This window comes from Falco punctatus (assembly GCF_963210335.1).
Source record: "Falco punctatus genome assembly, chromosome: 2".
Classification (NCBI taxonomy): Eukaryota; Metazoa; Chordata; class Aves; order Falconiformes; family Falconidae; genus Falco; species Falco punctatus.
The window spans coordinates 63897517-63922623 of NC_137581.1; the positions used below are offsets into that span (position 1 = coordinate 63897517).

General features: G+C 41.9%; 1 protein-coding gene across 1 annotated transcript in view; it reads left to right on the top strand.

The window, feature by feature from the left end:
* LOC308059118 (uncharacterized protein) overlaps positions 1-25107 on the top strand; it is a 473234-nt gene that overhangs the window by 10751 nt on the left and 437376 nt on the right. The window contains exons 2-3 of the mRNA XM_080376044.1: positions 21-5992; positions 7706-23406. Of these exons, the coding sequence (XP_080232170.1) occupies positions 23298-23406 (109 nt within the window). The 5' untranslated portion in view covers positions 21-5992; positions 7706-23297. The remainder of the gene's footprint in view (positions 1-20; positions 5993-7705; positions 23407-25107) is intronic.

Sequence of the window (25107 nt, forward strand, 5' to 3'; positions counted from 1 at the left end):
TACCCCTTAGTCTAAAGCAGGGGTCCTTGCACTTTTTAACCAGGGGGCCAGTGCGCGGATGAAGTGGCAGGCAGTCATCTGCGGCTGCTTGGTTCCCTCCCCCCCCAACCCCCGGGGGGGGGGGCAGGGCAGGGGGTTCTGTAAATACCAGGGGCTGGATTGAGGACCCTGGGGGGCTGTATCCAGCCTGTGGGCCATAGTTTGAGGACTCCTGGTCGAAAGGGTGCTCGGGCAGTGACCCATCTTGCTAGGTTTCACTCCTGGCCACTAGGGCTGAGGGTCTCCTGGGACAGTCCTGAGATAGGGTTCCCCATGCTCACCATTGTGCCTCTGGGCTCCTCTGGGCTTGTGGATGTGGCTGATGTCCCCTGGGATGGACCTCTAAGTAGTCAGGCAAGGTACTACTTGGTTGTCCCCAACTGCTCTTGTCTCTCTGTGCTCTTTTGTGGGTGCACAGGGAAGCTTTATAATGTAAGTGATTGTACCTGAGACTAATTTTGGCCAGGTAAATTGTTCTGTGTACATGCCTGTCTCCCTTGGTTATAAAGGAAGCTGGAGGTGGTCAACAGACATTTGGATGTGGCACTGCCAGGTGTTCTAGACCAAGCGAGAAGAACCTGCCTCTGGGCTGATGGTGTGTCAGGAGGAGACCCAGACCAAAGAGCAACCCAAGAAATGCTTACAACTGAACACAGGGAAGAGTTGAATTGACTTTCCAAGGTGAGCCTTGGCCCTACAGCCTTGCTCTGGGATGTCCCAGCTGAGAAGTAGCCCTATGCCTGTGCATGAAGGTGAGCTGCTATGATGTGTTTATTATTCTGTGCTGTATTGTTAACAATTAGAAAAGGGTCACTCTTTTGCTTTTATAATGTGATTCTAGATGCTTTAAAACAAAGCAAGAAATCACCTAGTATTGCCTCTGCTGTGCCGGGGTTTGTTAGACATGTCCCAAGCCTTGAAGGTTATGAAGGGAGGGATATCTGGTTCTTGGTGTTACATGGTTTCAGGCTGCAGCATCTCACCATGGCAAGAGCTTCTTTGTATAAGGGCAGGCTTGGCACATTAGGCTTCCAGGGAACTTTAGCATGGAAAATGCCACATTCATGGTCTTTTCCCAGAGTCAAGTAACAGTGAAGAGAATTGGGAAGGTAGTTGAAGTTTTAAAACTTATAATTTGACATTTAAACCCAAAATTAAATGTTCTGTAATGTTCTGTCCGTTTATATATTCTGTAATAGGTGATTTGAAATACCTGCCCTTAAATATCTTAAATACACCAACCTTACCTAGACAGGTAGACTAAAACATTTGTGGTGTTAGTTTATAAGTCTAGCTGCAGAAAAGTTTAAAACCATAGCACTTCTTTTAACTGCTTATTTTCTAGGTATGCTCTGAGAAAGGCAAGAGACAGTGACTGGGGGAGGCAGATGTTCCTATTTGTCATCCCCAGGTGCTTGCTGAGCTCTTTTTCTGAATGACTCAGTAAAGTACAGATGATGAAGTAGTTTCTAAGAAAAAAAATTGATCTATTGTGCACTAATGTATTTTTCAAGGAAAATCCCTTCTGAGTCATCACAAATGTTCTGTAATAGTTACTAGAGGACCTATTTTCCACCCATAAATAGTTTCTTTTATACTTAACTTCAAAAGCCAGTATCTTTCCGGCTTGGAATTAAACTCAAAGTGTTGCTTTATCAGACCATTTGTTGTTGCAGTAGCTGGTTGATTACAGATGTACATCTTTTTTTTTTTTTTTTTTTTTCTCCCTGGTCTTTTTAGAGGGCCAATCACTATGGTAACCACATTACAGAAAATTGCTTGGTTTCCTTAAAATACCCTTCAGAAAAAAGGTCATTTGTTATTAACGTTTTCTGACTAAACTCAAAATGTTAACAACAGCAAGAATGTTGTCACTGTTTCTATACTTAGATGTTTTTTTTATCTTTACCATGCACCTTTCAGCTAACTATCAAAACAGGACAAAATATTCAGACTCCAAAACAATTGAAATGCTGCAGACTTTTGAGTATGTTTTCAAATATCAAGATTTGCTCACACTGCTGTGTTTCGGCTGCTGGCATGTGCAGCGTTGTCTCATCGTTTTCATTTCTCTGATTCTGAGAAAAATCCAGGCTGAAGTTACTCTTTCAACCTCTGCATGCTACGATTGAAAGGAAGGGGCAGGCATATGACTATTATAGACAGCCATCTGTTGTTGAATTATGAAATAGCTGTTCTGGATAGTAATTTAAAAGCCTGGAAATGGCTGGTTAAAGGTTTCCACTCTCAGGGTAAAATGCATCCAAGGGGTGTTAGATGGAAAAAATCAGGTCTGATTGTAATAATAGGGTCCTAGCCTATGAAGTGAGAACACACAAAGTTGTTCTCTTTCTGGCATACGCCACTTGTGTTCTGCTTGATTGGACATGTTGTTTCTTTGCCATTTTACATTATCTACATTGCCGGCAAAGGATTCTCACATTTGTATAGTTTTCTTGTTTTGCAGATAGCTATTTGCAGCTTTCATCCAAGCCCAGTAAACAATTTTTTTTAAAAAAAATCCCCTTTCTTGGAGTTCCATCATTTTGGAATTGACAAACAAGTTTAAAAGGCTGCCAAAAGAAAGCAGGAGTTGGAGGAAGTTAATTCGCATTGATGTGTGCATGCCACTGATAGCAAGTTATGCCTATGACATTCTGACATCACCTCTCAAAAAAGAGAAAGAGTGGAGTGGAGTGAAAGACTAAGAGGATGTTCATTTAATTGGAAAGCCTACTGAGATCTGAGGCAGCTGAGGCAAAGGATGCACCCTTTTTCTGCACAATGGCATTGGCTGAAGGTTGTATATAAGGTGGCCTTATTAAAGTGACAAGGCAATTTAATTCTTTTGTGCACAATGATTCCACTTCATTGATTTACAATGGGAAGGATATAATTTTGCTAGTGTTGGCAAAAAGCTCAAATGTCAGGCTTTTCAAATTGCCATACTTGCCTTGTTCAGGATGAATAATGAATAAGTCACCTTTTGTCTACAGTTAAATATTCTTGAATAAATACAAAGAACATAAAAGACATAAATGATTGCCTGATTTATATTTAAAATAAAGATCAACATTGTGATAAATGGTTGAAAATGCTTAGTGTGAAGTAATATGACTATGCTGATAATTACATTATCAATTAAGGGGCAGCCCAGGTGTGGAGTATTATAAAATGGATGGCAGAGAGAAACCCCCAGTGTGGAACATGCCAAACTTGGCTGTCTGGAAAGGGTGTTGGGGGGAGTGAAGAGACCCTTAGCTATGCAGGGCATCTCATGTTTAAAATTGGACCATTTAATGTACTGAAACCTCCTTTCTCTCAGGAATCTGTAGCTGTTGCTTCTTGCTTTGTCATTAGCAGGATGCATTGGTCTCAGGTCTGGAAACAGATTTTGCTCCATTTATTCCTGATGGTTTGGGTGGGCAGAGAAAGCTGCTTATTGTTTGTCAGGATCTGCCCTTATTCAGAGAGGAACAGGTCTTAAAGATCTGCTATGTCCAATGTTATAACTGGCAATGTTCTCAAGGTCTCAGTAAAAGAGCTGGAAGAACTTCGAAGAAGACAAGATGCAAAAATGTACCGAATCCACCTCAACAACTGATTCCTAGGCCATGAGCTACGGGCCTTGTCTCTGCACCAGCATGCAACCTCCAGTTTAGCTAAAATAATTGTGTTAAAATCAAGCCTGCTTCCTCTTTTAGAAAGCTTTGTTCATCTTTAGTAAATTTCTCAATGTCTTAAACAAGATGATCAGAAAGATGGTGGATTAGCTGCTTAAACTCTTCTGTTAGATTAAGTGTATGCTTTGAACTTGCAGCAGGGCAGCAGGCAGTCTCAGAAGTAGCTGGCTGGCATGGAAGTGGATATGGTGAAGACCTCAGGATGCTGTACATGGAAATACAAGTAGTACAATGGAGGAGGTACAACATATGTCTGGGTTCTGCAGTACTTAGATCATGATGGTGGAAGGAAGGATCATAGTGCTTACACGCGAGGAAGCCTTACAAAGTGCTGCAAGCAACTTCAACGCCTCCATACTATAACATGGGCAACTTTACAGCTAATCATACTTTAATTCTATATATGTATGTCTGAGAGAGGGGGATTTCTGGGACTCTTAAAAAACCCCAAAACCAGCCACTCCAGAAAAGCCTTCAGAAATGCCCAGTGTTACACTAAGTTGCCATCAATAAGAGTTCATCAGCAGGAACAATTACATCTGCCATCCAAACACCTTCCATGGAATGAACCAAGTGCTACACAGTAGTAGCAGACTGTAGCTCTCCAAATGATCCAGGTTAGGGTGTGGGGATTGTGGGAGGGGTTTATGTGCATTGCTGACAGTAAAGAATATGGTGAGATTCCTCAGCTTTGGGCAGAGGGAGCATTTGCTCTTCTGTTTACTCTCTTTTGTAACATCTTTAATCTCCCCTTGTACCAGTTTTTTCTCTGTCCCTCCCTGGGCTCTCCTATTCGCATCTCATTCTCCCACACTTTTCCTTGCTCAGCGGGTCCAAATGTTCTCCTTTTTATCCCTTGTCCCTCATCCATAATCTCCAGAATTATCCTTGCTTTCTATGTGTATACGCTCCCATTTCTCCCTACATTTTTTTTCTGGTCTTATTTCTCACTTCCATGGGGTGTGTTGCAATGCAAATTGGGAGGCAGCTATTTCACCCTCTTTCCTGCCCATTTGTTCCAAAAGCCCAACAAAGAACAGCAGAGCAAAGAAAAGGGCTCCTGACTTATTTGCTAGCACTGTGCTCCTTGCTTATCTCCACACAGGATGATGGTAATGGCCAGTAATGTTGTCCAGGAGCAGAAACTAGCTCTTTCTAGTCTGTCCTGTAGTGTTAGGCCAGATGCTGTGAGTGACTAGTTTTTCCCTTACTGCTAAGAGTTCTTGTGGGTGTCCTCCAGCCTCTCTATCACACGTTTGTCACTACTTGACTGTTTGCTGAAGGAGTTTGTGTGTTAGCAGCTGACATGTGAAAGCTTCAGGTACATCTAGTGTTTCCTGCATTTTCTGAAGTATTGCTGGCCAATGATTCCTGTAGTATCTATTTCTGACATAGCTTTTAATTCCTGGAGCTGGGTCAGTTTAAAATTATATTAAATGTGATGTTAAATGACTCTTGCAGTGGGTCACTGTTAGAAAATAAAATCTAATTTCTTATGATGTTACCTGAAAATCTACATGCATTGATAGGGACTTACCATTCTGAAGCTGCCAGTTTTCTTTCTTTCTTTGTTTTTACTCACATATCATTGGATAGGATCAGGATAGGTCCTGATGTTGTATTATAAAAATAGAACCAAATGAGAAGAACATGAACATTGCATGCTACTTTTAAAGATTCTGAATAATTTTAAGCTACACATGGCTTAAAAACTTCTATTATGCAAAAATGCATTCAGCACGTGCTTCCATTTACCCGTGTTGTATGGCATACCATAGCCTTGACTGTGCCTTTTTGTCTCAAGTTACTGCTACAGATCTAGATGACCAAGAAGCCGTTGTACTTCTGGGTCTGTGGAAACAAATTGGCTTATGATTTCTTTGAGTTCCATGATAATAGTACAGTCACTTCCCACGATAATAGTACAGTTACTGTAGGATTACTTACAAAAGAAGTCAGTTGTATGAGTAAGTGTGGTGAGCTACAAGGGACAATGAAGGTAGATAGGAAAATACAGTATGTAATAATGTTCCTTTTGGACCCTGTGCAGAGTCAATCAATGCTCTGTCTACAGCAATTGCCGCATTATTCTCCCAGGAACGCTGGATGGGCCAGCTTCTGCTCAAAATTCACTTTCTCTGGTTTTGTTTCAGGTCCATCCAAAATCTTATGTTCTTCCTGAATGAAGAGCAGAGATTATGATGAATCTTTTCCACTGGTATTTTTTGGGGCCTCAGCTTCACAATATGACCATGAGATACAGGAATGAGGTGTGTTATCAGCATAATTAAAGCATTAGACTTTTTACAGAAAACTTGCAAGAGACTGAAATAATGTGTTCTTGTTCACATCCTTGCTAACTATGGTTAATAAGACACGCACACACATAGCATTTGGTCTTCATTATTTTTCTGTTTGTCAGGCCACTTGCTATCACAAAAAGAAAATATGAAGTATTATTATAGACTTAACTGATAGCATAATCAGAAGAATAAACCTAGTTTGAACACTACTCCTTTGCAGGGGGAAAATGGGTAGCTGAGACACACAGCTGCTATTCCAGTGAGGACCAAATGGGCACCAAATTTTCATTTTTGCCTGAAAGGAGATTTACAGAGGGCAATGATTTCTTAATCAATATCTATTAAGCAGAAGAAATCAGTATACAATGACCATTTCATAGAAATATAGAATAGTCCAGGTTGGAAGGGACCTTGAAAGATCACCTGGTCCAGCCTTTCATTCTAGTGCAAAGGCTGACAGGAAAAAAGGCATAAAGGAAATTCTTTCTTAACTCCAAGTATTTCTCTTGCATCCACAAATTTTGAAAGAATGGACTATTTCAAAAATTCGCATAGCTGGCAATACATTTTAGGACTTCTTTGCTAGGTTCATTTTTACAAGAATATACACAAAAGAATCTCTTTTAGTACTGGGGTCTGTTAGTGTAAAAAGCCCAAACCTGAGCAATGGAGTTTGCCAATTTGATCTGTTTCTGCTACACTTACCACTCCCAGCTCCATTCTTTTACCATGAGAAATATCCCGTAAGGTGGTGTTGGTTGTTTGTTTTTTTTTTAAATACAGGCATTTGTTTGCTTAGTGACATGAATTAATGATGGTCTTGGCAGTCCTGGGTTAGTGGTTGGACTTGATGATCTCAAAGGTGTTTTCCAGCCTACATGATTCTGTAATTCTATGATTATAGTGGTATACTTTTCAAAACTAAAAACTGAGAAAACTGGAAATACAGAGATGAATACTGCTTTTTACTCACTTATGTAATTCTGGCACCTCTTTTTGTTTTGACATTAAAACAAGTCTCCTGAGTAGCAACCGAATGTCATATTGATAAGATGCCATTTTTAGGAAGGATTTATAAAGCACTGTTCAGGTAAATGGCTCTCCAAACCTCCTTTGTGTAAGCATTGGGTAAGAAAGCACTGGAGTAGCAAGCAGGAGATAAAGTACATCTTCCCCATCATTCTTTAAGAAAACTTCTGAGAACAGTGCAAACTCCTGGAATTATGTGAACTGCATTTTGCAGATTATTCAATTACTCTGATCTGTCAGCATAGTTTAGGTATAATTTGAGGACTGGGAAGAGATCAGTGCTTGCTGTTCAAAAACTGCCTTGTGTGTGTAAGAGGATTTCTTTATATCTGGAAACCTTAGGATAGAAATAAAAATTCATTCAGTTCAAAACAAAAATTCGATCTATTTTTGTTCTAGATGGGAGTAGGTTGTTTTCATTATGTTTTAAGGGCAGGTTGAACTAAAGCAGTGTATGATGAATTCTACACCAAGTTGTGTCTCAGCAGTTAAGCTAGGTCTCTTCCTTGGTGCGTGGTGGAGCACTACATACTTGTGGCCCCAGTTTTGTATTTCCTCAGCATATACTTTACATTCAGCAAGCTGCTTTCTTTCTCTTATCTATCCCTGTGGCTGACTTCTGATAAATACTTTCAATTTTTTTTTTTTTAGGAGAAATCTAAAATGTGCATTTGTGTCACATGCATAGATTGTGTCAGGATAGCATCCCCCTAGGAAGAAACCCCTGAAACACAATTGCAGCGCATGGTTTTGGTTGGTGTGAAACAGTACTGCTTGTGTGTGTAAGAGAGAGGCCAGCACAGAGTGGCTGGGAAGGGAGTTATTTGCAAATTTTATGCCCTCATGGTCTTGTGCTTCAGTTCTGGGCCTCCCAGGGACATGGGCAGGAGGACAGGTGGAAGCAGAAGAGGGGTGATGGGTCTTTGTAGGGACTTGAATTTCAGCACCTGCGTTGCTGCTGAACTCATGGGAATGAAGCAATTGATGGGAAGGGTGAAGACAATGGCTGTTGGTTGCTTCTTGTGTGACCGCCAGGTGATGTGAAGGTGTAGCCTGCATAAGAGACTTCGCTTACCTCCCCACAGACTTTGCGAATCATCAGGATCAGCAATCAGCAATGGTGGTCTGAGACATTTTGAGGAGCAGAGCTCAAGTTCTGTATCCACCTGTTAAGTGAGCTGGAGAATTTTGCATGTGGAGAAAAGTACTTTTAAAGCTCTGTTTGAAGGTTGCCTTTGGCTTACATGATACAATACACTAACGTGCATGTTGGCTACCTGACATGTAAGACCAACATTTGCTCTAGTTTTACTTGATTTTAGGAAGCCCATGCAAGATTTAATCAACAAAGACCTGTCTTTTCATTAAAATAAAGACCAATGGGAACATATATATGTGTGTATATATATATATATATATATATATAACAGACAGAAAGGAAAACAACGAGCAGTTCCTCCTTCTTTGCCCAAGGGTCACTTGTAAATTCTGTCCCAGGTGCAGTTTCCCATGTACTGCTTTTTAAACCTTAAAATACAGATTAAAAACCCCAATACTTTCACCCTTTAATTCCTCAAGGACTGGTGTGGTATCGTATTATTGACTAGAAATTAATTGTAGCTCTTCCTCCTGGTTTGGACTGTAAAGTCAAGCTGTGATTCTGTTTTCTGAGTCTGGTTGCTTGAGTAGACCATCAATAGGCTAGCCTAAAAGATGATCACTTAGAAATGAATTCTCTTCCCTCTTTTTCACTACTTTCCTTGCCTTCTTCCTTTTGTTGGATTTAAATGTTTGTGATTTTCACCTCTTTATCCATCATAGCACACCACTGACTGAATAATACACTTTTATTTAGCTGCCCTCTTTCTGTGAAATAAATGCCAGTAATAATCAGTCAATCATTCAATCCATATGAATGTGGAATTTAGATGTGGCTGTTTGAATCAGGTTTATAATATACTATTTCTTGGTACAGCATGTTCTTTGATAATATTCTTTTAAATGACTGTTTCCAACTGCACTTGAAAGCACCTATGAAAGAAATTGTTTGTGATGCTATACTTAGTTTAAATCTCCTTCTCTTTTCTTCAGCATTTTTGTCTGTATTTCATTTCTATGCAAATTATGTCTTTGTGAGTTAGTAAAATTTTACAAACCAGTTGAAATGCAGCTATGGAATGAATTATTGGAGGAAATTTGGAAAACATGGTCATGAAAGGAAAACTGAAGAAAACATTTAAACGTAATTGTGTATTATACAAAGAGAATTTCAGAGCAACTCTTAGGCAAATATTACATAAATGTATACCTATATTAAATGATTAATTTACCACAGGTAATATACTTGAAGGCTCAGAGACTGTTTTCCCATTTGCCTGTGCATGTAGCACTTCTCAGCTGAAATACAGCGTAGGTACACAAATACACTTAACTTGCTCATGGGGAATTGCAGAGGAGGAATTGTGAATGTAATGCTTGTAAACAGCTAGAGAGCAATGGCAGTCGCTACCAACTGTTCCAGTGCTTTGTTTCCATTAAAGTGACAGTGACTGAGTTTAACATCTCAGAGAGTCAGTCCTTGATGGCCAAGAATAATTTTATATCCTCCCAAGTATAAAGCATCCAATCCCCCCTAAATGCATTAGCAACAGCTGGTAGATCTACTGTAAATACTCTGAATAACTACCAGATTCTCAGCAATCGATCTCCAACATGGGAGACTTGATTGCTGCGTTGTCAGTCAAGAATCATGTCTCTGATTTATGCCCCCATGTGATATCTGCTTCCCTTTGTGAGAAAGCTGGCTTTGTGAATAGTTTCATCCCTCATTTCAACATTTACCGAGGAAGGATGTGGGCACAGAGGCAAGGGGACTAAGGGACCTTCAGTACTTTCAGAGCCACCATGAGAGAGAGGACCTGAAATCCAACCCAGAGGTTGTGCTGGTGTCTTCAGAATCCAGGAGATACTGTAGGAAAGCTCAACATGTTCTTTTTTATATATATTAAAAAAAGCTAATTCTACTCATGCTTCCCTATTCACAAGTACTGAGCTGCATGTCCAGAAGGTCTGGCTAGGGTATAGATGAGGGATGCCAGTTATCTCCCCCTCCCTCTATCTCCTGGGTTCTTCAGCACGTGGTCAACAAGTTGAAGTCACCAAGATGTGCCTTTTAGGAACTGACAGTGATTGTGGTCTGTTGAGACATCCTTGGACCACTTGTGCAAGTCATTAGACTTTATTCCCTTTTAGCTTCTTATCTCTGTGTCTTCACACTCCAGTCCTGTCCATCACCTTTCTGTTATCTTCTCATAACACAGACTGTCCTTTGTTTAGGTCTGCCTGCTTTCTCCATCTGGGTGTTCTGGGAAGCTGTGTGTCTGAGTGCTGGGAACTTGCAGATCTGGTAACCTGGGTGCTATCAACACTTGCCATTCTTATAGTCCTGCTTCTGTTTTTCCTTCTGGTGCTTTCACACACAGACAGGCCCCTTCACTCTCCATTCATACCAATGTTAATATCTTTATTACGTATCTCTGTTTTCAGGCATGGATTTAATCAGTTTGCGTTTCTGCACCCAGAAGAATGTGTCCCCACTCCTTACAGGTTGTCAGTCATAGCCTCTTGCTTCTGCGGAGCAAATACACTCAAACAATATTTTCTGAGGTACCCATGTAACTAAGGGCAGGATACAGTAGAGACCATAGGAACACATAAACTGAAATGCAGGCATATTTAAGTCATTGAAGTCTAATGTTGCATCCCAAACTCCCTTTTCCTAGTCACCACTCAGCCTGGAGGTTTGTATGGATTTATTTTTCAGGACAGTAAAAGATAGGATTCACCCTCTTTACTTCTAGTAAGATCAAATCAAAGTCCAACTAGTCTTCTAGGTTTCGTGTACAGCATAGCTAGAGATAGGCATCTCCAACTGAACTGGGATGGAAGACTATAAAATGTAGTTATTGACCTGCCTTGGGAAATCCCTGTGCTCCTCAATGACATGGGGACGATATAGTGGGGACAAATACTTCCAGCTACTGGATAACACCATAAACAGGATATTATTCTGAATGGACTTTTGCCCTGATTGGTTCTGGGGCTGTATCTTCCTTCTGTCTCCTTAGGACTAAAGGTCATCACTGGAGTAACACTGCAGTAATACTGGGTAATCTCAGCACGCTACACCTTTGTCAAGATATTTTGTAAGCATTATGTTGAAAGAACAATTTATCAGAATAGTTTTGAAGGGCATAGTAAGACAGTTCTGAGCTTGTTTTTCCAAGGGGTCTCATGATAGGAAGAGTAAAAGCTTATTTCTTCAGACACAATGGCACTCATACTCAGAAGGTAAAGGAAGTTTTGTGAGTTAACTTGGGAAAAAATTTTCTTGATTTTAAAAGCATGTGCATAAAAATCTAATTTTAGTATTAGGAATGCTTCAGGTAATGGCTTTGGGCTTACTGGCATAATAAGAATGGCAGAGAAGGGGAAAATGCTGGGGGTTTGATTTGTGTTTCTTGAAGGAGAGAGATCTTTCCTGAACTTTTTAATGGGAACTTCTACTGGAGGGTGCTTCCAAGGGTAATGAACTCCTTCAAGGATGAGGAAAGCCTTTACCACACTTCTTATTTCTTGGTAAGAGCCATAAGTGTAGGGTTTCTATCCAGAATAAGGTAACTTCTTCCTCTTGCGTAGAGTTTAAGTAAATCCACTTGGAAGAATTTGGCAATTCAAAATCAGGTTGTGACTAGCTGGTGGTCTTACTGTGGTTATATGCTTGTTGACAGTGACTCTGTATTCATGTGTAGCCAAGACTGAAGCGTCTCTTCCTATTATGTCTTATGCTTTCCATCCTTCATGTTCTTCCATGTTACTTTTCTTCCATTTGGTGCAGATCAAGCTAGGACCTCCCAGATTTGTGGGTTGTATGCCGTGACACAATTTGTATTTCACAACTCGGTCTGTCCTGTCTCAGGCTCTGCATTCTTTGCCTGGAAACTTAATAAAGCAGAAGCACTTCTGGCTTGATGTTCTTCTGCAAGCAGAGACAAGGCAAGGCATGGAACTGGGCCAGGAGCTGTTTCAGCCATTGGTGTTGGTGTCAGCGAATATGTAGCCCAGAAAGGGTCATTTTACAGGCCCCTGTGGAACAGAAAAGGAAGGTTTGGGAGGTGTCAACCAGCACACAAAGCTCCAGTATGGTGATCATGCTAGGTGTTTTGGGAACTTTCATATTTGGACAAAACCACTCTTTGTTTCCCACTAGTAATATGCATGACAGACTGTCTGCTGTTAATTTGGAAGACCTAGCCTTTTTTTGGCTTACCTAATGGAGTGAGTGCATGTGGTGGGTTGACTCCGGCTGGATGCCAGGTGCCCACCAAGCTGCTCTATCACTCCCCTCCTCAGCTGGATAGGGCAGAGCAAGTGCAACAAAAGGCTCATGGGTCGAGCTAAGGACAGGGAGGGATCACTCAGGAATTACCATCACGTGCAAAACAGATTTGACTTAGAAAAAATAGTTTAATTTATCACCATTCAAATCAGAGTAGGATAATGAAAAGTAAAACCAAATCTTAAAACACCTTCCTCCCAGCCCCCTCTTCTTCCCAGGCTCAACTTCACAATTTCTCTACCTCCTCCACGAGCGTTGCAGGGAGATGGGAATGGGGCTGCGGTCAGTCCATCACACACTGTCTGTGCTGCCCCTTCCTCCTCACACTCTGCCCCTGCCCCAGCCGGGCCCCCCCACGGTGCTGCCCTTCAGGCCCAGCCGGCTCCAGCCCCGGCCCCCCTCCCCAGCCTGGGGTCCCCTGCGGGCTGCGGGGGGGGATCTGCTCCCCCGTTCGCTGCCATGGGCCGGGGGCACGGCCTGCCCCAGCGGGGGCTTCACCAGGGGCTGCCGGGGCATCTCTGCTGGGCGCCTGGAGCCCCCCTGCCCCTCCTGCCCGGCCGGGGGGCTGCAGGGTGCTGCTCTCATATTTTCTCACTCTTCTCTCTCCATTGCAGTTTTTTCCCCTTCTTAAACATGTTACCCCAGAGGTGGTACCGCTGTCACTGATGGGCTCAGCCTTGGCCAGCGGCAGGTCTGTCTTGATTGGTGATGTCCATTGACTCCAATGGACATGGGGGAAACTTCTCACAGAAGCCATCCCCGTAGTCCCCTTGCTACAAAGCCTGGCCACACAAACCCAATACAGAAAAAACATGTAATTGTACATTGGGCATCTGATTGTAACTTCAGTTTGGCTGACTGGAATGAGGTAGGTTGAGATGTTTTGAAACCACTGTGATATTTCCATTCATAGTGTTGATTCTTCAAAAAGATATGCCCTTGAGTCAGAAAAAGTCTCATGGAATTTATAAGAAGAATCTTTGAGAGGGTTATCTTGTATGCACAGTCCTTGGATTCTTGCCTTGGAATGGGAAGTGCTGAAAGGGAGCACCTGAACCCACCCTGCACTTTCCAAGGTATGAACTGAAGAGTTTGCTTCTTTTTCTTTCTTGTTCCTAAATATCTACACAGAAATGGATGGGATAGCAGAATAACAGGCTATAAGTCTGCTGAACTTTGGCTATTACAGTCTTAGTTCTCTCTTTACTTGCCACCCTCTGGTCTAACCTGCTGACAAACTCCTTATCTTCAATTTTCCCCTCCCTTCTGAGACATCTAACTTTGGGGGACAGTGCTACACTGTTACGTTATGTTTGTACAAGGGGAAAACCCAGAATGGTTTGATGATATACACTGTTAGAGGAAAATATATCATGCCAGATCCAACAGCCCTAGAGAGGTAAGGGTACTGCAGCTATGCGTCCCCAGATCCACCCGGTATTGAGGCTGGAAACGTACTCCCAGTAGGCGAGCATGCTCACACACACACACAGAGCACATGTACACACCACATATGTACAAATACACAGCTGATCACACAGGTCAACGCAGACAGACATGCGGAGCACTCACATGAACACAGGCAGCACAGCAGCCTCACCCTAACTCCCCTCTCTGGCTGGGCAGGATGGGGAATCACTAGTGAGAGTATATCTATATGCATGTATGAGGTAGATCCCTCCAGGAGCTGGGCTTAGATGCTTAGCCTGCCCCAAAGCTGGTCTCTAGACCCCAGTCCCACCAGTTGCTGGCACTTGGGCATACGAGCCTCCGAGGCCACAGCCCCTCTGTAGTTGCTAGCACAGACCATCTCACTCATCCTTCGCCCCAAGGACTTAATTTTTACACATTTACACACACACACACACACACACACACACACTTGTTCTCGCTTTCACTCCTAGAGACCCCACTGTCTCTCTGGCAGCTGGTGGGACTCCCCTGGTCCCACTGATAACCTGCTCCTCCCATGCTCTCACCGCTGAAAACAGACAGACAGACAGACACCTGGCTCCCAGATGGCTTCACGTACTCACAGGTATCCTTGCTAGTGATCGCTCACTCACCAGCACATCCACGCTCACTGCAGCTGCTGCCACCGCAGACCCACAGGCCCCTGTGACCCGGGGTCCCACCCTGGTTGCTGCACTCGGATCCCCTAACGCACACATGCACAGAGAACAGAGAGCTCGCCCCCAGGAAAGGAGAAAGGAATGTGATTAGGGAACAGGGCAGTAGGCACTGATCAGGCAAAGGGCATGGCCAGGCAAGTGTACTGACCAGCTCCCTGTTCACGCGCATCCCTCCCTTTTTATCTGCTTATCCCTCTTTTCCCACGTTGTTCCTCCCCAGATCCCCTAGATGCCTTCATTTTCCACCTTTGGTTCCTGTTCTAAGCATGCCATAGTAAGTCCTAGGAAAGCCTAAAACACTTTTCCCTTGCATCCCATAATACCTCCCAGCCCTAGGCAACAGCTCCATTTAGGTGGAAAGGTGAAGTGTAGTGCTGATCCTGATGACTCATCATGGTGGGCTCCATGCCTGGACACTGGGGCTGGTGGCTCTGCTGGGCCAACCCTGGGAGGGGTCCAGGCAGTGTCCATTCCTTGGGAGTCCTTAACTCAGGATCCCTGCCTGCTATTGTCTCTCTGGTTTCCTTTGTGGGAGCTTTTATCATGTAACCTAACATATAACAATTTTCTGTGCAGTAGAAAAAAAATTAACCTCACTTTTTTAAAAAAAAAAACTTTCTGCATTGCAGCAAGGGAATTGACAATTTCAGGTCTACAAAGCTGTCTAGCCAGACAGTTCTGTAGCTGCCGTGTTCCAGTTTCTCCTCATGCAACCATTGCACAGACTCCAGGTACTATATAGGTCATGTGTTGTGTGCACAGTGGGCAGGGCAAAGACATTTTGCTAGTAATATAATTACAAAGAGCGTTGGCACAGGAGTAGGTGAAGGTGAACCTCTCAGAATGGAAATGAAAACTTCTGCTCCAGGCCCCCAGCAGAGCGCTGTTCATCCAAACAGCTTCTCTTTTCCTGAGAACAGTTATGGAGACTGACAAGTTGATTTCATATTCTTAGGAAAATATTCAAACTTTGTTCTTCTCAGTGGCATCATGGTCAGTTTAGTGTCCCTGGAATTTGGACATGTAGGATTTCTCGTATTGCTCCACAGAAGAGGATTAACAGGCTGGCCAAGGTTGCCTGGGAAATGTTTTCCTGTGCTGTTTTCTTGGAGGTAACTTTGCAAAAGTGAAAATTCCAGTTACCTCTTCTCAAAGTTGGGGCTTGGTGATATCACACCACGCTTCTACCAGACTAGTTGAGGGCTACATCTGGTCAGCTCGCAGCATGCTGGGCAGACAAATGATTGATTTAAGTGTGCCGGGGATGTGTGTAGCGTGGAAGGAAAGAGTCAGGGCAGCACCACCTAGTTCGGATGAATTTGTCCCCAGAATGAGACCAAAATCAGGATGCATTCTTGCTGCAGAAGCTTGAATAGAGCCCCTCTCTTCACAATGGCTGAAAGACAAATTCAAACTAAAAGTAAGGGCATGATAAAGGAAACTGGAACAGTATAGAAAATTAACTATTGTTATAATTTATCAAGGGCAGCAATGTCCTTCATTGCACAAGTTTCAACTCAAGATGAATTCAAGCTCATGTTCCAGTTCAAGAAAGGCTTTTGGGCTTCACATCACACATACAGGGAAAACCTTACAGTGCACAGGGTTGGAGCAGGTGATTATTTGTGCCCTTCAAGTCTGTGGGTTTCATGTAGTCCTTGTCTGTAAGAAAGAGGAGCCTTGTTAATATGTGCTAAAGGTGTAGTGTGTCTAAAATAAGCACATGTCCAAATGGGAACACTGTGATGGGAAATGGGAAGACTGTTTTCCATAATGGTTATGGGGTGGTAAAACAGCAGCTGGTCTTTTCTGTACTAGGATATTAAGACACATTAAAAACATAACTTTCCCAATTAGCAAAGATGAAACTACACAAGTTGCATAGAGAGGAAGCCAATGCAATGTTGCAACAAACAAACAAACAAATGCTAAGTGAAAGGAGAGAGAGAAAAACAATAGAAAAGAGGTCTATTAGAGACCAGAAAGGAATTTAGGATATTGGAAAGGGGTAGAAAGGAAGAAGAGGTGATTGTGCTTGCAAAAAATGAAGCCTTTCTGATACAGTGTGGGACCTGTTTGTGCAGAGTCTCACTCACCAAGAAGAATTGGATCACCTTTCTTTCAAATGTCTTTTATTTTCTTTTTTCCTTTTTTTGGTTTTGTTTTTTTTTTTTTTTTGTACTTCAGAACATCATTTAAGATTCACATGCCTGGTACATCACACATACCTACTCAAGTGCCTTTCTTCATGAGAAAAATTGTATCTTTCATCAAGGTAATGTATTTTTTTTAAACTGTCAGAATCATTCCGATGAAATGCATGAAGAAATCAATAGCAGAATTGTATTAAAGACAAACCACAGCTTTGCTCACAGTTAAAGGTTTCAAGTTCAATAACGTTGGACTTTAAAGAGAAGGAAAGAAATTTCCTTCATTTTTACTATAATGCACTTAATGCACCATACAGAGAAGAATAGAAGCGCTGCCCAATAGACCCTTTGTGTTTTCCTCAACCTTTGCTATCAGCTTCCTTTTCAATTTCTTTTTAATTCTCCTTGTTCATTTTCAAAAAAACCCCTTTCACTGCAAACAAAGCTAATTCCTTCCAGTGACACTGCACCAGCTATCACTGCATACTGTCACAAACAATATCTGTGATGTTTAAAGAGCTATCTTTTATTTTGAAATATTGGTAGAAAAGGTTTCTCTTTTTTTCTGTTCTGTTTTTTTCAAGATAATGCAAAGACAGACAAGAGAGTGGGCTAGTGCCATAACAAGTACCTGGTTTTTCAGACATACCTGTCCTCCATATGTTAATACACAGTGAGGAGAAGAACCAGATAAGCAAGATGTAACTGTTATTGCAGAGTATTTTCTTTGGGGATTCTTTTCTGTCAGAAATGCAGGACTGGCCCAAAACAGCTGGTGCTGTTCAGAAATACCTACCTAGCTACTCTACATGGCTATAGCTCAGGTATAGCTGTGGGATTAGTCTCTATTGGTGTCTCATAAGTCATCTTCTTCCATTTAAATCTACTCCAGGCAGTCATTTATCAAAACCTTCCTTTGAACTGAGCTTGCTTTTTTCCCTTGCTGTCTTTGAATATTCCTCCCACCGACAGCTAGTCTTTCTTTACATTCTTTTTACATTACTTTGCGTGGGGTTTTCTGCCAGCTAACCCTCACAGAAAGTTTTGCTTTCTGATTTTAAATCGTATTTCTAATAAATAGTATTTACTTTTCTAAAGTAAATACTTTTCTGGTTAGGGAGAAAGAATTTCTGCCAAGGAGAAGACATTGCCTGTAACCTTATGAAGACTTAAACTGGGTTTTAGGTTTACATGATCCGACCATCTCTTTGTTAATAAAAATGCACAGTGGGTTATGTATACTTCTCTGTCCCTCTCTAATTGGAAAGCTGGTTACTTTCCACCAGTAACTAACTGTGATGCTGTTTGCACCTGAAAATCAGAGTCTTTGCGAATACTTACAACAACATGAATGTGGTTAAGGACCTGATGTCCAGGGAGACCACAGCCAATAACACTGACTGACAGTACAGCCTTGTCTCGTTCTGCTCCCACATCCATCAGTAGCTGCTTTGGGTTGTTCACTCTCCGTGCCAGAGAGCAGTTTCTATTTGACATAATGGACTCCAAGTCCATCACCAGTTTTCCCACATCTTGCAGTAATGCCAACAGCAATGACAAGGTACTTCTTAGCTGTTTTTTCAAAGATCCTATCAAAATGCCCTTCTCTCAGGGGAGAGAAAAAAAAAAAAAAAAGAGGTGCTGGTGAACACTTATTTTCTTGCTTACATGCACAATAGTAGTGCTTTTAGCCAGTCTGTACCAGCTCCTTACTGCTTCTTCTCTCTTCTTCATGGGATTAGACTGGGTAGAGAAATGGTTTCTGCCTGAGATTCCAAAACTGGTGAGCAAGGGAGCAGCTGTACTGGCTGAAAGGCTGCTGGAAGGCTCGGCTGTGCAAGGAATAAAAAAATTGAGAGGATGTTTATTTTAGGTTAAGGTTAAATTAAGTCTTCCTAGGGAGCAGACAAAAAACCCCCCAAAACTAACCAACAAAGGGCGGTAATAATAAAAAGTCAATACGCTAATTAATCTGAATTAAATTTATCTGGTCTTAGCTGAAGTGGAGATAATATAAAAAGACTAACTGAATTTGTAGTTTGAAGTTCTGCAGTGCCTATCCCTCCCCCTTTACCTGTAGGAGGCCTCCATGGTCTCCTGTGTGTAACTACTCTAAGGCTTTTCTTACCTCCTGAGTGTTGAGGCACAAGGTGTGCTGTGATCCGGGAGAGCAGAAGGATGACTGACAGTCCTTTGGCCTGCACTTGTAAGGCAATGATAAAACAGTGAGCCCATCTTTAAAATTATATGGATCACTTAGTACTGGCTGGTTGAAACAGTTGAAAATGGACTGTGTCACCTCCTTTTGCAAAAGCACAATTTTTCAGTATTGGCCAAGTACTGAATTTACTAGTCAAGTTCTGACAGAACAGGTACTTTAGCTGTTTTTTTGTTTGTTTGTTTGTTTTTTTTTTCCCCAAGATAAGGGCAGCTTCCCCCTCCCAGGTTTGCACCCAGAGATGCTTATTGCCCATCTCTCCTGTGTTAGGGCACTCCGCTCTCACCACAGTTACTTTAGTGAGAGGAGGTGAAGGGCAAAGGAGGGTCAGGACCTGTAGGGAAAGTCAAAGCACAGCCTTTACTTGCAGGGGAGGGTGTGATGGGAGAGGGTTTAAGGCTGCTGCTGAAGTTAGACCTGATAAAGAGGGAAGCACTAGAAGGGTCTGTGGCAAAGGCTTGTGGAAAGATGAAATGGGAGCAGGAAGACACCTAGGGCAGGGTCATTCCGCTAGAAACCCGCTGTTAGTATTGCTCTTCTGTGTGCTTAAGGGCATCCAAATCATATTTTGTCAAAGGATGAAGGCATGGGAGGAATGACTATATCAATCTTGTGGAAAGATTAATGAAGAAGACTTAGTAGAGGCAAGTCCATTTGCTTTAAGCATCTCTTGTACTTAACTGGTGGCTTGGCAGCTTCCCTTGCTTTCCCTATGCAACACTAAGAAAACAGCGTGGACAAATCCTGGGGCTATTTGCCTACTTACTATTATTCTGGCAGCCTTTAATGCACATCCATGACTCTTGCATTCAAAGACATCTCCCTGCTCCACAATGTCAGGCTCTTGTGTATGTATGCTGAGGGAACAAAATCCATCATGGGTTTCCACCTCCAGTCTCTCTTTTATACAAGCAAGCTGTCCTCTGGATCAGCACCGCATCAAACATTGCCACATCTCTGCAGTATGGGCTTTACAGCAGGCGGCAGCACGCTGTTTGCTGCTGGTTTGCGTGGTGCCTTGTGAGAAGGGACTTTTCACACCTGTCCTGAATGCTGCCTGTCCCAAACAAGGATAGTAAATGTTAATAAGTGGAGGAAAGGGCAGGGTGCAGCCATTAATTATCAGGAGGGTCTGAACCCTCCGTCCAGCCTTTCAGGACACTGTGATATATTAAAATACTGTCTATTTGTAAGACTTCTCTAGTCCGTCAGATCCTCTATGTCTAAAAAATGTGGGATTAAAGACAAAAGATATTTTCAGAAAGCATCTGCTGCAAACAAAAATGTGCACGTGCGTGTGACTCCATGTAATAGATGCACACAAATTATGAGTACTGCAAAACCAGCTAGATTGTGTGTGGATATATATGGAGACCACTTTCATAGTCTGCATGTGCACACATATACACATTTAAGTATGTTGTGCGATGGTATGAGATCTCTTCTAATGCTAGGCACTTTTCTGATCTTCAATAGCTTTTTCACACAGAAATGGTGCCAAGAATGTAAGAATTTGTAGTTAAAAATTGTGTTACTGGGTACTGGTATTGTGCAGGTGCTCTTAACACCTTGATGTGCCAACAGTCCTTGCAAATAGGAACTGAAATTGCTGTATCTGGACAAATATTTTTCACTAGTTACAGCATAATTCCCTAAATACAACTATTTTTCAGAATGTAAGTGGCTGTAGCCTTCCTCTCTCTACTCAGGCATACCTATGCAAGCATACAACATTTGCAGTGTTTTGTGGGTATTAAACCACTATGGAATTAGAAATTTTTGAATTTGAAAATGTAATTGTTCATGGTCTATGCCCTTCTTCTTTTCTTTCTTTTTTTTTCTTGGTCTGGAGACAAAATTTTCCTATCTTTCCTGCATCAGGTTGCCAGTCTTTGGCTGTGCAAATCCAGAGAATTTTCAAACGCAATAAAAAATAAAATGAAATAATGAAAACGTGAAGGTGTGAGTAGCTCAAGACTGCAGCAAGTATAGCTGCATATTGGAACTGTAAAATACTTCTTTGTACTCGGCTTCTGTGAGTTGACGGTAGTCTGTGTGTACACTGAATTTTGTAGGGACTTACCTGGCTCTGAGAAATAGCTGTGACAAAACCAAACCGCAATATTTTACTCAAAATTAGTTCTTTTGATGTACATGTACTTTCTTTCTGGTAATGAAGCAGGGGTTTTCAGGTTTCTCTTGCTTTTATAAACTCTTTAGAAAATTTTCCGTGAAAGTACTCCTTATCAAAATGTACAAGAACAGGTTCTTTTATTTTTCTCTTAGGTGAGTTTCACAAAGGGCTTTTGCAGTCTGATCATCCCAGTACAGAAATTCTGACTCACAGAAATGACCATCAAAAACCAAACCCCTTTAACCTTTAATGGATTTGGAGCTCGATATGAACCTGAGGAGTAACATCTGCCCTTAGCAAGAGCTGAACTTTTTCAGCTCTTCAGTGTGAACTGTCCGTTCTGCAAGAGAACCAGAAATGAAGTTCAGATTATTCTGCAATTCCAGGTTTGGGCTCCACTATAGTTATGAGTGACCAACACCCAACGACAGCCTTTTTTCCCCCCAAATCTATATGAGATTGGGCAGAATGCCTTAAATATGAATCTCTGCTTAGGCCAGGCAATGTTAAAAATGCACAATGATTTAAAAGGCGAGAATATAGCATGAGCTGAGAATTGTTGCTTTACTTGTAAAACTCATTCAGGTTTCAAGGTTTCTGTGTTAGTCAGAGCCCCGAATGGGACTTCTGATAGCAACTACAGTTTATTTTCCGCTTTTGCTTTTCAAAAGTTGATGTCAAACCACTGAAAGATCAAAAGGAATTAATTTTTTTTTTCTGGGGCTGTGTAAAGAGAGGGGAATTGTCTCAGAATCAGGAGTCTTAAATGTGCTGCATTTGAGTCATTCTGATCTGCTGTATGTGGATTTTTTGGGAGGCTTCTTAATTTAGTGACTGAGCCAATTCAGATCATAGTGGTATACAGAGGCTGCTTTCATAATGCAGCATCCAGGTGTCTTTGGCAAAGTCGATGTACTAACAGTCCAGTTCCACTCTTCTATCATACACGTTCTATAAACCATTTTTACAAAATCGATAATTTAAAAATCTTTTTGTCTGATACAGCAAAACCAGTTTATGCCCTTTATGGTCTGACAGCTTAATTTTTATTTCTTAAAGAAAAAAATATTTAAATCCTAAACCCAATTTTGAGTAATACAATTGTTAAAAAGCCTGAGAAATTAGCAAGCTGCTTTTAGAAATGTTTAACTTAAAAACAGTCAGGAAGGTTTTCTTTTACCTTTGTTTAAAAAAAAATTATATTCCCTCAAAATGAGACCTTTGTGCCAAGTTTCATTCTGGAGCACAGCTTTACAGCTGAGCTAAAACCCCCTATAATAGGAGAAAAGTGACAGACCCTTAACTATAGTAGCATGAACAGCACTGCTATAATTCCTAGGTGAACTTTGTCCCTGGATGTGTGTTTTTGGAGTGTGCCGGGGTGACATTCAGCCTCTACATTCATTTTTATGATAATTCAGAGTAAATTGTGGTGCAATAAACTCTTCAAGCCTGTCTTTCTTGTGAAAGCCATGAATCAATCAGCTGCAGGCTTTTTTAGGTCTTTTCAATGTATAGTGATCATTTAGATTTGACATGCATTGTGAGACCTTGGCTTAGCTCCTCTCTATGGTCTGTCATTAATTCCAGCCTTTACTGTTCTGAAGTACAGTGAAGGATGACTGAGAAATCATTGCCCCTCTTCAGCTCTGTTATTGCACAAAATAGCAGCGCAATAATTTTTTGTCAATGTTTTACTCTAAAAGCTTTCTACATCAGTTTTGAAAAGGAAGCAATAAAGCCCATTCAATGGTATGAATAAAAATCCTTTGAGGTTTAGGCGCAGGGCTGCTTTTCTTCAGCTGGTAATCAAATTGGAGCTAAAATGAAATTGAGTTTTCTTATGAAAATAGCCTTTGTTGCTGGGAAGGCTGGTAATTCATAAACAATAACCTGCTCTTTTGTGTGGATAATAATATATTCATGTTCTTTCAATAGGGTAAAAGCCAGACCTAGTGCATTATGGTACAGTAAAAATAGCAGAAGGAGCTTGCTGGAATAATCTTGAAGAAGAAATGTAGCATTCGGTGACTTAAGCTTTCAGCTCCCATCTGAAATTGTACTTTGCTTTTATTTGTGAGCCGGGTTTTAGTTGTTGATTTGTTGCCGCTATACAATATTTGGTTAATTGTGGAAGATCTCAAGCTGTGCTCATCACTGCTCCTGCGAAGGCTGCTGCCAGCTGCTAGAAACAGAGCCTGCTGCTACAGGATGTACACTATTCACAGGAGCAGCCTCTCAGCGCTGATTATCACTGAAGAGTTCCCTGCTCTCCATCACTCTGCGCCCTGCACGCAACCGGACTGCCGAGCACAGGGAGGTAGGCTGCCTGCCCTCTCTCCAGGGCAAGGGGAAAGGCGTACAGTGGGGTTGCGGAGAGCATGGTGGGTGAACTTGCTTGGGGATTTTCCAAGCACCGGTGGGGAAACAGGCTCCCAGCCCCCGGGAGGATGGTGCCGACTCAGTCACTTTGGAGCTGAGCAGGGGCTGGAGGAGGACGCGGGGGTCACAGAGTGAGGGTTTCCAGGCGCACTGTGAGGTGCTCTTGGAAATGTTGCCTCGGGGTTCGGTGTGTTTTTTTGAACTAGCTGGGTGATCCTCCAGAGGTTTGACCCGGCACTGGTGCTTGTTGGCGTTTTGGGGCATACCTTGTTGTCGCATCTGTGTTTTGCAACTTGATGCTAAAGGTCTCGGTATGGGTGAAGGATGCTCCCCAGACAGGTTGTGTGGGCAAGAGGCTGGCAGAAAACTCTGGGAGCGGGTCCTGTCTGCAGTGACTCTTTTTCTTTGCCTCAGCTTGCAGGGAGTGGAGGAACTTCAGTCTGAGCACCTGAAATTACCTCCCTCCCCCTCCTCTCCATCAGCATATGCTTTTAAATTGTTGATAGCTTTGATAGTCTTGAGCTCTGAGTGGTGATAAAAAAAATTGCATGCAGACACAGGCATGTAAAAATGCTGCTTTGGGGTCTGTTTACGTGTGAGATGCAGACTTGCTCAGTCTCACCAACGCTGAGTTGAGAGATTGTTTCAGGATTTCATTCTGTTTTGACTAGTCCCCCTGCCTGGGTGACAGGAGTAAAGCTAAAACCACTCATCAGAGTGCCCGGGCAGATGCAGTGTGAGACACGATAGCAGGTCAAAACTGTGCTGTTACTTGTGGATGTCAGTTGCAGGAGGACTAGAGGACAGACAGTGTCTTGGTGACAAGTCGGAAGCAGCTTTGCACGGGGCTTTCTTCCAGTGAAAGGGCTTGTAACCCAGCCTCTGCAAACCCCACTCTTTTTAATCAAAATCAGGAATTGATTAAAACCAGGTGTATTGTTCTCCTGATAAACTTTCCCAAGGCTTCAGAAAAGTTTTAAATAAAACAAACCAGAGCGTACCCTAGGCAGATATAAAGTAAATGAGAATGTAAAGTGCAAAGACTTACAATGGGGATTATTTTCTAAGTAACATTGAAGTTAGATCTCTACCATGTGCAAGGCTGTCTTGAGGCAGTTGCAGAGGTTTTTATTCATTTTTAACAGTGAAATTACATGCTTAACAAAAGGAACTTTTAAAGGCACAGTGGTAACTGACAGTCAAAGCAATATATGTCATTATCCAATTAGTACACACAAGTGTGTTTTTATTATTCACTTAACATACCTCTGTGTTTGGCTCTCAGAAATACAATGTTTTATTTCTCAAAGTGTTTTAAGACTGATTTGTGTTTTACTGCTGTAGTTGGAGTAATATTTTTGCACATTACATGTATTTACATCTTTGTTGCTCAATAGATTACCTCTGTTTAGAAGAAAATTTCTAAAATGAAAAATTGTTTTTTGTAGGTAAATGCTGGCTAGACAAAATGTACCATACATTCAATTCCAGTTTTCTTCACAGCTGGAAAATCTGCTTTATATTGCATCCAAAGTTGAATTGAGATAAATAATATTGCTTGTCTTTAAAGGAATGATAGTACAACAAAATTTTCAAGTGATTTGAATGAAATGTATGTTAGCACATAATGGAGCATTTG